The sequence below is a fragment of the Vollenhovia emeryi genome, unplaced genomic scaffold (assembly GCF_000949405.1).
Source record: "Vollenhovia emeryi isolate VEMERY1.0 unplaced genomic scaffold, V.emery_V1.0 DF939147.1, whole genome shotgun sequence".
Classification (NCBI taxonomy): Eukaryota; Metazoa; Arthropoda; class Insecta; order Hymenoptera; family Formicidae; genus Vollenhovia; species Vollenhovia emeryi.
In genome coordinates this window covers 1600750-1618110 of record NW_011967219.1, presented here as the reverse complement: position 1 = coordinate 1618110, position 17361 = coordinate 1600750, and the positions used below count along the sequence as shown (strand labels likewise).

The window sequence follows — 17361 nt, the reverse complement described above, 5'->3', positions numbered from 1 at the left end:
GAGAGAGAGAGAGAGAGAGAGAGAGAGAGAGAGAGAGAGAGAGAGATTATGTAAAATAAAATAATAATTAATTAAAATGATATGCAACAGGATGGATTGCCGGATAGCGACCTCCGGGTCGAGTGGAAAGGATTGTTGAACTATGAATGTCCCGACATGAGGGACAGGGAGACTCTCGCTTCGAAATTATGCCGTCCGGGTTTCGCCTACTTGGAGGCACCGGCTGTATTTCTACCGGTTTATCGCAAAGTTCGGCACAAGTGTGACATCGTGCAACTACCTGATGATTATTGGAGTGTCAGACTGACATTTCTGCACGCCAGGTTGTCGCAATACCGTGAATTCATTGACAGTTAGTGAGTGTCATTTTTTTTTGTTGATATCCGCCGCGATACACGGACTTGAGTATAATTTGATTTATACATTAAGATAAAAACTTGGTTTGCGTGATATTTCGGAGAAAAAAAATCATAAATTTATTCATTTGAGTTAAAAACTTGTTGGCCATTTATATTAAAATTGCTTAATTAATACTCACCATCGATTTATTATTCATACAAAAACTTGTGTTAAAGTCGGAACACGAGGATATGCAACGTACGCTTGGAATACAATTTTAAGTTCCAATTTATTTATTTATGCGTAATTAATTACGCAATTCTTCTGTTTTATTTCTAATTTAATTGAGAAACACTTGCAATTTACAGCTTAATGCGTATGCGTTCGGCTGGGATATTCAATTACCTTGAGAAGAAGTGGATCTCACAACAAACTTACGGTCAATCCAGTTATCTTCAGTCGAACAGTTTCCAACCGGTGCAATATATGCACATTCGTTTAACTACCTTGTTGTTCATCATGATGATGATTATCAGTATATTCATCTGCATTTTGGAAAACGTTTGGTATAAACTGCAACAGGCGCGAAAATTCAAGAAGAAGAATTCTAATTCGATATTACTGGGGACACGTGATAACAATTTAAACATAACGAAGACGTGTTATAAAATGAAATCGCAACGCAAATGGCACCGGAAATTTAACTCGAAATTTTTATCTGAACATGTGACAAATCCGAAATTTCTTGAGAATGTCACAGTACGAGTTAACCGATGGTAAATACAACAGTCGTAGTTATAGATATATGTATACGATATTCGGGAATATCGAGATCAACAATATTATTTCTACGTTTTCATCAAACAAGATGAATCACGAGAGAGAGAGAGAGAGAGAGAGAGAGAGAGAGAGAGAGAGAGAGAGAGAGAGAGAGAGAGAGAGAGAAAAAGATCAATTCCTGATCTTTAGCGTTTTAAAAATTATACACAGGATCAAAATATTACATCCGATAATACTGTTATCATCTTTATGCATGCTTTCTTAATCAATTTTATTTGGAAGAAAATCTGCATTAAGGTTATCTAGAAATCTTCATTGAGATAATAAATACTGTATGTATAAGACGAAGAAATCCTTGTAAAACATCACATTACACTAGTTTTTATGAACAACAATAATACAAAGAAAATAATTAGAACGTAATGCTAGCAGCGAGCGTGAAGGGTCAGTTTCTTTAATTTTGATTTAATAATAATAATAATAATATGCATATAAGCATAGTACATAATATACAATACAGAAAAATAATCATGGCGAACATCGTCATTGACCGATACGCTTTTTCTGCGCTACACAAAACCACACGCGAATTATATTTTCCCCAAATACAACTCGCAACAATATCTTATAATCGCAGAAACGATGCTCTTCTCATTGTTACAAGACATTATTCACAATTATAAACAACGGACATTTACAAATGCATTATGCATCGGCGTCATATATTTAAGGCCTATATGGATCTTACATTATAATTAAAGAACCTTTGGCTTTTTTTTATGTATTTCGCCACCTATGATACTCCAAAAGGGAGATATGGAAGCGAGAGAGCGAGAACGGAGCAAGGAATCGTAGATTCGAGTGCATCACGATTCTTCTCAAAGTTTTCCCGCATTGTCGTCAATTTCTTAAATCTGACGAATTTAACACTAATACCTTAGATTTACTCCTAGATATCCAACGGACCTTAGCATCTTTCTATCCTGCGAGATACTCCCTCGAGCATAAAAATGGTATATTAATGCGTTTGATTATTTTTTGTCCTAAGGTATTTCTTAACGTTTCGAGAAATAAGATCAGACATAACTAGATGCCTCATCTCTTTACTCACACTCAGTAGGACAAAGAAAAAGAGAAATGTATTTGTGACAATTGTGATTTTTCAGTACGTGATGATTGGTATGGGTTCTATAGGGTTCTTCTAGAATTAACGTTACAACATTCCGACGAGAATAATACACTTCCGCAATATTTAACGGCGCAACTTAAAACGAAGTTAAGCGTAATCGTGTTTAGTTGTTGTTGATATCTTCTTTCCGCTCTGTCCGCAGCTGGTACGAATGTCGCGGTTACTATTGGGATCGCTTAAATAAATCGGTTATGTGCATGGATAATAAGTGTATCTCTTATATTCAATATACAGTGAAAGATTTGACTACTTATGATATACTCTCTTCCTCGTACGAAACGACGCTGCACGGATTTATATTTTCACCCCCACAATAAAAAAGATCAGATTTTGATTGGCATCTCTTTCGAATTATACAAAACTTACTCAAATTCCAAGGTTTGTTACATTCACAGCATAATCGGAGCCTTTCACAATGATTGGGAAAATACAATAACGAAAAATTTATATATAAATATACATAGAAAATGTAGTAACATGATACATCACGTGAGTCATTAACAAAATATCGTATTTTTGTTGATCACTTTCGAACTTACTTCTATTATAATAATTTTATATTTCTTGAAAAACCTATATCAAGGATAAGCTAAGAATATCAATGTTTGCTACTTTCTTTCATCATTTAGCAGTTGGATAATTTATATGTTTTATATCATTAACATTCCTGAAAAGAATGAACGTATTAAGACAGATGTGAGAGAATTTGTTTCTGCAAAAGTGGATGAAATTTGAATAATTTACAACTTTACAGGACGAATTTTTACCAATTTTTGGTTACACAATTTTTCGTAGCAATATTTTACATCTCGCGAATTCTCATCCTTGTGTTACGCAGTTTTGAAATCCGTTTTCCATAAAAACGGTATACAAGTTCATTATCTCGGCGATCCTTTTTATTGTATGAAGAAATAAAATTATCGATAGTCCTTTTATTATCTACACTGCTAAAATATGTTCGCTATCGACCTCGTTCTCGTTTAGCAACGAAAGATTTACAACGAAACTTTAGCATTTTGAATTGACTCCATTGCAGCTGGTCATTGCGCTGAGAATTTTATTTCCTATTAATTAAAATTAATGCTAACAAGCAAAGGTCTACACCTTTCTTGTGATAGACGTATAAGTTTCTCGATCATCTCGAAATCACATTATTTACAAATATGCTATTCAATCTTCTTCAATAAAGCGTTGCAAGCTGTTGCGCACAGTTATGCAATATTTTAATACTATAATACAATACAACTCGAAACGAAGAGAAAGTACATGTAGAATTACATTCTATGTAGGCTTGAGATCACACAACGTTTCGCAAACATATTTATACAAGTGGTACTACCGATCTCCAAAAAAAAACATACAAAACTCAAGTTAAATAAAAAATGCAAATTAAATTAAAAGTGATTAGTTTTTGCAAAATGAAATATCCAATGTATGTAGTCAGAAGTTACACGTGAGATCTTTTTTTTTTACAGCCTCTTCAACGCTAGAGAACATTCTAAAAACAACTTCTGATTTTTATGATTAAGTATCCATAGCTTCGCGAAATATATAGAAACTTTCCAATTCTACATTTTAGCTAAATCATTTTTTTTCCGGATACATTTTTCCATCAGACGAAAAAGTCTCCGATTCGCTTGAATTCCAAGTACGCGCTAGGTGGCACGAGAGGAAAATATTTAGCACAATTAAGCACATTTAAAAATATTTTTTTTGACATCAATAGCGTATTATATCGCGCGTGTCGCGTTACCGCGACGTCCGAGTTTCGCCTAGCCAATAAAGTAAGTAGTTTTTATAAACTAAAATGAACTTCTTATAGCGAGAAACGCTAGTATGTTCTGCTCACAAAACTTATGATATTCAAAATGCGTATGGTAATATGTCGCACGATCTAAGTAACTCTTATATAAGTCTTGATTTGCTGACAGAGAATTCAGTGTGAATTGTGAATTTCAAGATATTATTAAATAAAATTAAGAGACTCGAAAAATAATCATGGCAAGCTTTGCGTTATGTTTGAATCACATGTCAGAGTAATTAATAAGTGACAACCGCTATTAAAAATGAGCCAATAAATTCCCTCAGCTGAAAGAAGGTGCCAACGTTTCCTGACTGTTTTCGAGATCGCGCGTTTGAAAATTGCGGTAAAACCATACGCTGACGAAGGATCTGTGAAATTCAAAGTGGCTATCCTCACGGTAAGTGGTGATATGTGAAGGAATTAAAAAATGCACAGTCCGATGCCCGGAGCAAGTCCCATGTTCCACGTGTCTCCCGTTACGCAACAGCACGTGGAAGACTCGACGGTCTCCCCGTGACGCCGAAAATCCTGTTCAACCGAACTGTCCTCGACGAATCAGTCGGGATTAACAGGAGGCGTAGGCGTTACCACACTTCGCACTTATGTACCGGATTCATGTTCGAGTCCTTAGGGCAGTTAAATTCCGTGGAGAATTCTGGCATATTCGAAAGTGGTCCTATCACCCTGTACTTCGGCGGACTGTGAGTATCCTTCTCGATTTGAAGAGTCATCGTCTCGGACGTTATGGAGGAGCACCAAATCTGTGAACAAGTCTCGTGTGACTTAAAGCGACCATCGTGCTTCACGTCTTCGTGAAAGTTGTTAAATTAAAGAAGAGTAGAAAGGAAAAAAAATTTCCGTTCATTTAATTATCAATCGTAATAGTTATTTATGACAACCTGAGCAAAATTCAGAAAAAATAGTTGACGATGCGTCAGATTGAGACCGGGTAGCGGCAGTTGATCCTTGTAGGTCTTAGGCATCGAAAGATAAGCGTGATATGCTGCCCTAAGGCCCCCGTTGTCGGCGATATTCTCCCCTGTATATTACAATCGATCGGTCTAAATTCTGATACTTCCGTCATCGGTAAGCAATTATTTGTAATCAATAAAATTACCCAGCGTCTGTCGGCCATTTATGTTTCGACCTTGTACTTGGTATCGGTTATATTGTTCCACGAAGCATTCGGTTCTATTTTTAAATCGCTCCACCGTTGCGTCGTTCCACCAATGGTGCAGATTTCCATGCAAGTCATACTCCCGACCTGTCCGATATTAATTAAATACGTAACTGGCGCAAAGGTAAAAAATGTTTTTAAATAAGCGAATGACTTAGAACAAATATAGCGTATGAAGAGAATGAATAAGAAGTTATATTTCATATCTTTTGCTATAAGATCATAAGAGAGTAGCGTTTATCTTTAAAGTCATACCTTGGTCGTCAAAAGCATGCGTTAATTCGTGTCCCATGACTACGCCTACGCCGCCGAAGTTCAAACTATTGGGATTCTTCATATCGTAGAACGGACTCTGAAGAATACCAGCAGGGAAGACCATTTGATTTTTGGTAGGTGTATAATAAGCATTCACGGCCGGCGGTGTCATTATCCAAGTGGTCTTATTCACCACCTGATCAAGTTTCTCGAGATTTTTACGGAAACTGTATTTGTTGACGCGCAAAGTGTTCTGGAAATATTCATATTGTTTAATCGACAAATCCCTGTAACGCTCGTCGAGTTCGCTGGCCTGCTGAATGAAGTCCGGGAAGCCGATCATGTCGGCGATCGCGTTCGCTTTCTCCTCGGCAGCGTTTCTCGTCTCTGCGTCCATCCAATTTAGATTCTTAAAGTTTTTCGTGAACGCCTCGCGTATATGATTGATCATTTCCTCCGCCTGAAAGCGACGATCGAAATAAATCGAAATATTATTCTAGAAATTAAAAAGCGTATCTCATAAATTATCTCCTATTTTATCTCGAAAGCTCGTCACTCCGTTTTATACCGTAAAAGTTAATAAAACGTGGTAATTATTGAAAGTATAATTTTTTAAATAGAAACAAAATGAAACTAACCATGGGTTTGCTCTTGCCTTGAAAACGGTCTCTGACAAACATCGCGCCAATGGCGAAACCCATGGCGTTATTAACGTCGTTGACGCAATAACGCCACTGCTCTTCGTGGCCTTCCATACCGAGCAAAGCCTTCCGCAAGCCCTTGTAAGCTTCACGAAACGGCTTCGAGAGGAACGCCGTCAAGGACCTCACGGTCTGCCAAACCAGATAGTTATTCAGTATTCTGTGGAAAGAAAAAAAGATAGAGGAAACGATTGATACCTACTGCTTTTCGATAGGACCGATGACTTTATGAATACGCAATGTGATTCAGAGATTGCGCACTTTGTTACGAAATTCGTGTTCGACATCTCGTCAACAGAAATTATAGGCGAGTTTATTCGTAGCGGTTTTTTGTTAAGCGTATCCCCATTTAAAATGTCTCCCAGCGTTAGGACGTAAAGTTAAAAATTCATCGAGACAAAAAGTTATTTTAATAGATGAATCAGATGAATAGATTATTAGGGAGGAATTTGGTTTTCAACATGCACCCTTCGAAACAAGTGCGCCATATCTGATGCACCTCACAAATATACAATACGTACATCTTTCCGTTAGTTGTCTTGTTATACTCCTGCACGACTCTCGTCAAATTTACGAAATACTCCGGTGCAAAATTTACGATCATCGCTTTACTGTTGATCTTTTTATTTACGAGGCGTGTGGCGTTTTGGAAGAATTCTACCCACGACATCTAAACACATAAAGAAATTGCGTCCATCAAATGTTGTCGATATGTCAATATCTTCGCTCAAAACAACAAGAGTAACCGTCTTATTTGGAAACGCATCTACAAACATTTCATATTTATTAAAAGTATATGAAATGAAAATATGATAGTGATAACACGATAGAATATGATTGAAGATAAAACAGAACGTGACAATACTGTATCTAGGATACTATCGCGATATCAGGATGCAAAATAATATATCAGATCGTTAACGAAAATGTTGGAACAACGAAAAATCGCAGATTGTATCCGCAATAGTTGCAATATTACGTAATCGAAATATACGATAGAATAAAAGACGGCGAACTTACAAAAGGTGCTTTACGTTGCAATTCATTTAACGACATCAGATTGTACATCTTCTCCTCGTCCCTGCGCTCTTCGGGCGGTATAGTGATCTCCGCGAGTCTCGTCTCGAAGGCAATCACATCTTGCATTTGTTTCTTCGTGAGATTCTCCTCACCACCTAGGAGCACGCCGATCTGAAAACGTGCACGAGTACCTGTACTCGATTCGCCCTCAAGGAAACACGTTGTATTGTACAATGCCATAAACCTGCGAGTTTTACTTTTGTACCTTCGTCATGTAGTCCAAATAGGCGTTTAGGACCTTGCCATGCTCGGATACGTTGAGGTAATTGTCAGCAGTTGGTAGTGTTAAGCCCCCTTGATCGATCTTGAAAATGTAACGTACACATATATAAATATATGGGATTGCAATAATACCAAAAAATGTTATTGTTAGATAAAATTAATTAATTGAGTTTTAATCATATAAAAAATTAATACTATTTGTTAAGTTCACTTTTAGATTAAATTATTAAAGTTTGTCATTAAATTAATATTGTAATAATTAATATAAGAAAACTACAATTTTTATAAAGACTCTGTTGCGCATTTGCTCGTCGAAGAGATACAATAATACAAAGTGTTTCCTTTGAGACGTGGGTTTCACATTAACTTAATTCACTACTCCACTCTAATTACGCGCTGCTGCTACTACAACGATAATAACGGCAACAGAAATTGTAATTAGCACTATCATTGTAATTAAAGCAAGTTTTGCGCGGGGAGAAAATAATAATCGATTATGTTTTATACCGGATGTATAATTCGCGACAAAATATATGAAAGAGAGAGAGAGAGTTTTGTTTTCCGATATTTTACACACACACACGTTACACATATTCTGGGTCTAATCTATTGTAATCTGCTTATAGACCTGGATTATGTATCTAGTGCTGTTTCGATCGTCCTCGCTCACTCCCCAGGAGAATAGACCGCCCATATTATAGACGTTTTGCAGTACGTGCATGCTGTTTTGCAGGGACCACGCGCTGATATTGAATTTGCCGGAGACATTCCACCCGCCGATATTTTCCAACAGATCCAGCATTGGTTTCGCCCCGAGCGCCTCGATCGTCTCATTCGCATCCATGCAGGACAGATAATAATACTTCGCCTTCTTCTCGGCTTTTGATTTCATGTCGGTAAGTGGTTTCTCTGCAAAAATGAAGCGACGACTTAACGCGCATGTATATAAACGTTTCTTAGGCCCGTCGATTATGCACGTTTGTTTACCGAGAGCATTCTTGACTACTAGTTGATTATCCTGCTCCAGCTTGCCGAACGTACCCCATACGTTTCTCCCATCAGGAATGGGGTTGTTCTTTTTCCACCCGCCGCACGCGTATTCGTAGAAATCGTTACATGGATCAACGGAATTATCTATACTATTGATTAAGGAAGCCGCGACTGTTACACATTGTTCCGTGAGACAATGCGTGCCATCTGCAACAATTTACAAGTAAACACTGAATGTACTGGTGCTGATCAAGGTTAATTAAAATCAATTGCTTTGAATACACTTGTGATAAGTTCTCTTATCACACTATAAATAAAACTACAATCGGGATTGGTAAAAAATGTCCAAGAACAAAAAACCGCTGATACTGCGGATTGCGTCAAGGTCGCTCGGAATTAATTAAATTTTTTGTCGTTTTTATGTCATTGATACAAGCTGGAATAAAAAAAAACAGGCAACGCCAAGTTTGCAATGTTTTATTGTCACGAGATAACCGTGGTCATTTTTTTTTTTACCTTCTCCGTGAGAAGTGACGTGAAGAATCTGGGCCTCGTCCCAACCATTTTTGCTGCTGATTACAATGGCGAGTACCACGATCGTCAGCAGCAAAGCAGCACAAATTATGAGAAGGCATCTCTCCAAAATACTCCTCGCCTTCCACATCGTTGTACCCTGCGTCAAAAAATTATGCCGAACTCCTCAAAGCCACCACATTTTATTATTTATAATTTAAACCTACGAAACCGAAATAATTTTCATAAAATATTTTTTTTCAGAATATAAAAATATTGTCCTAATAACAAACTGAATTATCGTATTTTTGGATAGCGTATTTATATTATTATTGTTGATTAACGCAAATACATTCTCGATTGAATATGCGAGCTAAAAAATTAAACGTATTTTTACTCTCAAGGCTGCTTTTGCAACTTATTTGGAAACGTCACATTAATATCGGAAAATACTCACCGTATGATATCTTATATGTGTGGCGGACGTACTGATGCCCTCGCTATTTAGAGCGACGGAGCCGATGCTGCTGCTGTCTTCATCCTCGAATTCGGCCTGTTTGTACCTCGTCATCTGAACAACAATGAAGTAGAAATCAATTTTACCCGTAGAAAACTTCATGTCAGATCAAGGCAATTAAAGCAATATTTAAACCGAATATACGAGCTGCCATTACGCGCGGCTCATGAGTGCTGTATCGTGTAAAGTTATAATGAAAAATTAATGAAACAATTAGCACGTTGAAAAGTCTGACACGGCTTTACTGGGATCATACAAAAAAAGAGTAAACATTGATTACGAAATCACAATGGATGTCGAAAAGTTCAATATTTTCTTTGCCACAGATTCTCACAAACAAAGATAAAGTAGGATTTATCTCTCGCGTATGTTTAACAAGAAGATAAGACAATTAGCTATGCGACCATGTGTAACTTTGCTTTTCTCGTTAGTTGATTAAACAACAACGTTGCTAGAGTTTATAGAGCTTTCCATTACTAAGCTTGATAATAGATATGTCATCGTTACACATAAACGTGATATCACAAATTTATTAATGAGCAATAGATGTTCATAATAATTATGGCATGGTATCTTATTCATATCGTTTCATCTATCGCTAACATTAATCAAAATTGCCTTTTTAATGAAATATATGTTTTTCATTTCCAAAATTTACTGGTGATATTTGCGTAAAAATATTCATTCATTATCATTATGTATAATGCAACGTTCTTTTATGCAACGCAAAATGATATGGCTGTGGAACATTAACATACTAGAAATTTCAGAGCTGTGATCTCAGTTTTGGTACATTTTTTTAAACAATTAATTTGTAAGCATTTTTTTCCTAAGGCACATTTCGTGAAGAGCAATTTTTTTACATTCAGTATTAAATCTCTAGTGTATAAATTTTAAATTCAGATTTTTAAAAAGTCCAATTTGATTAAGGCAAAATGCAATGTGTGTGTGTGTGTGTGTGTGTGTGTGTGTGTGAGAGAGAGAGAGAGAGAGAGAGAGAGAGAGAGAGAGAGAGAGAGAGAATTAATTTCAATTTTTAAATTATTTTTTACTTTTGATTATATACATATATCAGAAAGATAAAAAGATTTAATAAAAATATATCATTTTGATATATCGTTGCATCTTTCATAAAACAAAAATTTATCAAACCGAGCGAAACATCTCTCATTTGAAATAATCAGAAATACGCGATGTTCTACAATTTTGAAATTCGAATCGAGTACATATGTTTTAATGCCTCCCTCGTTTTCTCTTTTTTTTCTGAAATACGTTTGGAATATGCGTCGATCAGTGGGACTCACCGCGAAAAATTTTCATGGAGGACACGGCTTTCGCGGAAGAGACACGCTTTATACTTGTATCTCGCTGATCCCCATCTGCATAGCAGATGTTTGTTTTTGTGGCACAGTTTGTCGAGTGGAAGTACAATAGGCGCAATAGCCTCAATGTAAACGGCGAAACACGGTGTATCAACATTCACATGTAAAACGATCCTCGTGGGCTACACTGCAATCGCACGGGAATGAAATCCACGGAACGTAATTTGCGGTTCGCAATTAAACATCCCGGAGCTAGCAGGCTATCGTTCTCCCTAATTATTTTAATTTAATTTAATCCAGAATTATTCCCTCGATTATTAATTTCATCGGGTCTCAACGCAGGAGATCCTCGTCTATTTCCATTCTTCACTTCGCAGTTAACCCGAGCTGAAACCGGATTTTTCAACAAGCTAAATTTAGCTCGAAAAATGGCAATCGGCGTTGCGGAGTCGCGGATTGGCAATAGAAAATGATCACTTGTCGATTATCCTCAACGGACGAGCCGTGCACACGCGATTCCCGTATAGCAGCTCCGCCGAGGATGCAAAATTCACTCGCGAACTTCGCAGCAACGCTACGATTTTAGACCGTACTAAAAATACGACTTGTCCTCGACTCTACAGAGCTAGAATGTCGACATTCTAAAGGCGCGCTCGAATGATATCGGGACGGGCTTATTTTATTTGACAGGCCGTTTATCGTTTAACCGAGAGAGCTCTCGTCGTTACACTTATCGATTGTAATTCGCACGAATTCAAATTACTCGGCATTCAGCGCATCGTATTGGCCGTTTGCGACACACGGCTTCGCGAATACACCACTGTGCTTGGACGAGAACCGAGTGGACGTGAGCCTCGTCCATCAAGTACCGCGTATTGACTCGCAGCCTCCGTTCAAGATGAGATTCGCTGATAGTATTTACGTCATCGCAAGCGGAAGCAAATGACAGATTGACAAACATACCGCGCGTGCTTCGATCGCTAGCGTCACGCCGGTTATCTCTCCTGTTTTTGCTATCTATGAAAGAGGAAGCGTCTGGTACGCTTGATATTTTATGTGCGAAATATTTGAGATACGCCGATCGAATTCACAAACGGGGCCGTGACGAAACGCGAGTGCTATGAAATTTATTTCTCGAGAAAATCTCGCAAACCACAAACTCGTTGTATTTAGATTTCTTTAAATTTCTTTAGCTAAATATTTTTTACTGAAATATTTTTTGTCCTCCATGAAATTTTTTAACTAAATATTTAACTAAATATTTCCTTAACTAAATATTTTGGAAGCGTTAACAAACGAACGGTAATGTTTTCATAGTTTTCAAGTCCATTTACAAAACGCGTGACGTTCCATATATTTGGCAATTAATTATGTTATTATTATTATTAAGTTTACATGCGCGATTTATTCGTCATGTGTCACTGTCTCTTATCTATAAATCTATAAAACAATTTATTCCGAAAGGCAGAGAAAGGGAAAGATGGACTTTTTCACATAAATACGGTAACAGCAACCAATGTTGTGCCGCGAGCGATTGAAAAGTGACTACAAGCTGTATGCGCGCACAACGCGCAGGAATGACTGCAGATTCCATCGATTTTAACAGATTGCTTCGCAACGAATTTATTTTTCGGAAGAAAAATTGGTAAACGAGGAGGAGTACCAGGCCACGCATCGCTTTCAAATAGCGAATTCGGTTGCTTGCACTAGTTCGCGCCGAGTGCGCACTAAGGCTTGTTTATAGTCGGTTCTTACATTTAGCTTTTAGCGTTTTGCACTGGGAAAACTAGTGCAACACTGGTGCACACTGGGTGCAATTTTCTTGTTCCACTGTGAAAAGCGGTTCATATATTTTCAGTGTTTAATGTTCTACTGACAAAACTGAGTGCAACTTTTTCTCCACCGTCTTTAAAGACGGTGGAAGACCAGTACAAATCGAAATTGAGGTTGTATTTATGCTTAAGGTATGATATTAACATTTTTCTAATTAACTTCATAGCAACGATATTGTTTTCTAGTTTTTCTGTTATAACATTTTCACGTTTATAGATCTTAAAAATTTTAAGAACTAAAAAATTACTAAGAATATCATTGCGAAAAATAAGTATTTTTTAATAAACATACCGTTTGCTACATATGTGTGCTTTTACTATTATAGGTGAAGTTATAAAAATGGACAATACCAACAAAATGGGTGTATATTATTATATCAAATAAAATTATAATGCAATAGGATTAATTGAGAGAAAATTTCAAATACACTTTAGTAAAATTTCATTATCTTTTCAGTAAAATACTTCCACAAGAGACATATATATTTTTACCTTTTACTGATTTAACATTATTTTCTTTCGTACGTCCAGTATCAAAAGAAAAAATTGTATTATTTGTTCGAAACAACAATGCGTTATCTGTCTCCATTTTGCAATATATAAACTTTAATTGCAAAAGTCACAATTTTGGTTTATAAGCACACGACGTTCTGAAGTTTATCATAACGTGACAACTGTGTTTACGGTGTATACAGGGTGAGTCACTCCACATCCGACAAAATTTTTGAGAAGGTAGAACGGATCGAAATAAACAAAAAAAGTCCTGTATCATTTTGCAATTTTCGCAATAGATAACGAGTAGTTGATTATTAAAAATTGTCTTAGCCCATCAGTCTACCGCCCAATTCGAGCGCACGGAAAGTTGTTTATCGTAATCGGCTACGCACGAGCGGCGCGTAAAATAAATAAGTAAATAAATAAATTAGATGTAGATTTCGATTCCATCGGTTAATTTCGCTTTAATTTAATTTTTCTGATCGCAAACGCGTAGCCGGCTATCGCGACGCGAGTCTAGTCGCGCCGTCTCCCCCTCGCCATATTTTTCTATGTTCCATGTAACATACAAACATACATACGGACAAATATTTTTATGCCGAATTTCATTTTGATCGAAAAAGGCTAAGGAATTGTTATAGCTCGGAACGGGGGTCTAGCATTACGCGTCGTTCGTGCGTAGCCATTGTTACACGGAAAGAACAATGTAGCTGCTGTAGCTAAAACTTAGCAAAATAGGGACAGCTAATATTTTTAGTTGCGATAGCTCAATATTTTGCTACGACAGCAAACCGTTTTTGCTGTTGCACCTAATACAATAGGCACAGTAGCAAAATATTGAGCTATCACAACTAAAATATTAGCTGTCCCTATTTTGCTAAGTTTTAGCTACAGCAGCTACATTGTTTCTTCCGTGTAGAGACCCTGTAATCAGAGACTGGCCATAAGAGAGTTCGTCGAATCGTAGAAGAGTGAGATAGCCTGTGTTTCTCTTTCGCTCGCAGGAATTTGACAAACTCTTTTATGACCAGTCTCTGATTACAGAGCCTCCAGCTATTGCCGAATGCGATAAATAACTTTCTGTGCGCAAGGCAATGTCGATCGCCGGGAGGCCACATCTCACCACGCGCTCAAATTGGGCAGTAAGTCGGGCTAAGACAACGATTTTTAATAATTAATTATTCGTTAACTATTATGAAAATTGCAAAATGGTACAGAACTTTTCTGTTCATCTCGATCCGTTCTACTTTCTCGCAAATTTTGTCGGATGTGGAATGACTCACCCTGTATAATAGGCTTGCTTTCTGTTCTTACACTAGTGAACTAGTGCAATAAATTAGAGTAAGACAAGCATATATTTTCTCATTCTACCTTACTGCACTAGTTCACCAGTGCAGGAACAGAAAACAAACCTATTGTGTGTGTTCCACTGAACCTGCACTATTATTGCACTAGTATAGTTTTTATAGAAACCCAGCACAGCGCTGACGCTGCACCAGTTTTCCCAGTGGAAAACGCTATTTGTCTTATTGTTAGATACACGTTCAAAGAGTATTTAGTCAAAAAATGATCCGTGTAAACGTTGTACACGCACCGGCATAAATGCTGTCCCTATCCTTGTGAGGTGCACGCACACAACTAGAATCCCTGTAGTTGTGTGCGTGCACCTCACAAGGATAGGGACAGCATTTATGCCGGTGCGTGTACAGGCCATTTTTCTGGTTTTGAAATATCGCAAGAGGTATTTAAGATGATCTTGAAATACAAGAATTGACTGTAAGCAAGGCTTAGTGTGCGCACTCAGTGCGCACTAGCGCAACCAACCGAATTCGCTAAAAGACAGGGCGATGCACTTTCGCAAGTACCCGATCGGTTCGCGGTCACTCCGATCCGCTTTTCCAGGGCAAAGAACGAGCGATGCGCACCAGCGCCGGTGGTTACGCACTGACTACCGTACGCGAGTGCGTGCCGAAAAGCGCGCGCGTCCCGGGCACGCACGCGCCGCGCGCCGCGCGCACGCGTGCCTGCGCGCGCGAACACCCTCGGCTTATCTTCGCCTTCGACCAAGGGTTTCGCACCGCGGCAGGAAACGGACACTTGTGACGCCGTTATTGCCATTAAAATATTTCGCGGCTCGACGCGGCGGTCGGCTCCGCGCGTCGACATTACGCCGTAATAAAATCAACAAATCGCGGCCCGGCTCTAATGCGAGCGCGATGCACGACGTCGCGCGAAAATAAAGCGCGCTGCGCACGTTCGGCTCCTGCCGGGCACGTGAAAACAAGACGACGCGACGCTCCGACACGAGTTTCGTACAAAGGGGACGCGAGAGCGTGCTTTGCCGAACGTCGATCGGCGGACGAGAGAGATTTGCCTCGGGATAGACAAACATTTGTTCAACCTGATCTCTCTCGTCCAACACATGTCGCGTGACAGCCACATTTGTCACTCGTCAGTTCGATCCGACATCTCGACCAGCACACATTACTCGATAGTTTTACTCGTGTCGTACAATTAACAGCGCAACTTCAATCGACTCTGCACTCTTCAGCCAAGGAGTGCGATCATTTCTTGACCAATATCTCGTTAACATAACGACATTGGCCAAACGAACGATATGAGATCAATAGTAATTGCGCGAGAAGATTATACTTGAGAGGGGTCGAAATCCGGGGCTGAAACGTCGTTTGTTCTTTAAATAAAAACATTGGCCGGTGTAGGTCGTTTCGAGAAACTACATATCATTATTTTTACATGCCTCGGTAGCCGAATTGGTGAGACGCCCACCTAGAGAGTAGGGAAAAGTCCAGGTTCGAATCCTGGCTGAGGTAATGTTTTTCGCAAGAAATGTTCCGTGCTAAAGACACGTCGCCAGTTATGGTCAGGGAGAGCTTAATTATTATAAGTATTCTTATATTAATTATATTAACGCGACCCACAGATGGCACAGTGAACTCGCTAAGTATTCTTCGAGCCTTCCGCCTCTCCGAATTGCGATTCTCCGGGTATTCATAGAAGAATACAACGAGAACGATCGGGGAAGTTACATGTATGAGCTTCCGACGAATTGATCATGGCCGATTCTTTAAAGTAAATTCCCTATGGACTCACGTTCACCTTTGTGCCACCTGGGAAAGATCGTTCCCGATCGCGCGGAGTTTCCGACTTTTTCGACACGCAGGGACACTGGAGGGATAAAAGTTATCGCGTCCCGAGCGCGTTCGCGCTCGCGCGTGTATTTAGACGCGAGGAAGAAGATGCGTCGCATTATCGCGCGAGTAATCGCGCACGGCTAATCGCGCTTACGCACTGAAAGAAAGACGCACTAGGTCAAGTCGAGATAAACGCCGCGCTTTTCGGCCCGCCAACGCGTGCACGCGTGATAAACCACGACCTACGATTACTTTAACGCACATCGACAATAACGAAGAAGGCGATACGGGCTACGTCGAGCTCCGCGATCTCCCTCTCCAGCTCTCTTCCTCTTCCCTTTCTCCCTCTATTGCTACACGCCGTAAGATATCAATATTCGAAATCGCACGCGTTACATAATACATCAGCACTCCCAGAGCAGAACGCAGGGAGACGACCGCTTCGCCAGCGGCCCCGGCTCAGCTGAGGCCGCCTCCGCTGGCCTGTCGGTCCCGCGTCAGGGAAGCGGAACCGCCATGTATATACCTTCGCATCGCATCCGCGGATGCACGTACGGAGATGACTCACCTTCACCGACATCTTGACCCGGTACACGATCGCGCAACCACTGCACTGTCACCTTAATTATTGATTCACCATTGAGGGTGGAATACGCGCGCCCACGCGCGAGTCGGGGGCAGCGATCGCGACCGAAAAGGGCAGATACGAGGGTGGAGGCGGTAAGCGCGAGAGAAAGAGAGAGAGAGTGAGTGAGTGAGAGAGTGAGGAGGCGAGAGGCAGGGAAGAGAAGGCGAGGTCGTGTTCACTGGGTGTTTCCGGCTGCCACCAGGACTACGGCATTTTCCGCCGTTTTCGCCAGCGTGGCCGGTGTAAACGCGGATGCAATCGGCTTTCGACGGCCGCCTCTCTCCACGAGGGGGGGGAGATGCCACCTTGCCACCCTCCGTCGCGCAACCCCGTCACTCGCCGCACGCCCCACGCGACCCCGCGGA

The 17361-nt window shown here is 39.6% G+C and overlaps 2 protein-coding genes across 3 annotated transcripts in view; one reads left to right on the top strand and one right to left on the bottom strand.

Annotated features, from left to right (window-relative positions):
* LOC105566091 overlaps positions 1-1258 on the top strand; it is a 6691-nt gene extending 5433 nt beyond the window's left edge. The window contains exons 4-5 of the mRNA XM_012019818.1: positions 91-356; positions 708-1258. Coding sequence (XP_011875208.1) covers positions 91-356; positions 708-1119 — 678 coding nt within the window. The 3' untranslated portion in view covers positions 1120-1258. The remainder of the gene's footprint in view (positions 1-90; positions 357-707) is intronic.
* Positions 1259-1373: 115 nt separating this feature from the next.
* LOC105566089 (endothelin-converting enzyme 1) lies at positions 1374-17361 on the bottom strand. 2 transcript variants are annotated; one of them, XM_012019813.1, is made up of 13 exons: positions 16937-17361; positions 9508-9621; positions 9054-9210; positions 8535-8744; positions 8176-8456; positions 7531-7629; positions 7266-7436; positions 6767-6915; positions 6183-6405; positions 5545-6004; positions 5230-5376; positions 5012-5151; positions 1374-4873 (listed from the first exon to the last, which is right to left on the bottom strand). In XM_012019813.1, exons 1-13 carry the CDS (start codon positions 16946-16948, stop codon positions 4697-4699), a joined length of 2340 nt encoding a protein of 779 aa, XP_011875203.1. In that variant the 5' UTR covers positions 16949-17361; the 3' UTR covers positions 1374-4696. The 2 variants fall into 2 exon arrangements, with proteins under 2 accessions (XP_011875203.1, XP_011875204.1); XM_012019814.1 differs by lacking the exon at positions 16937-17361 and adding an exon at positions 10872-11788.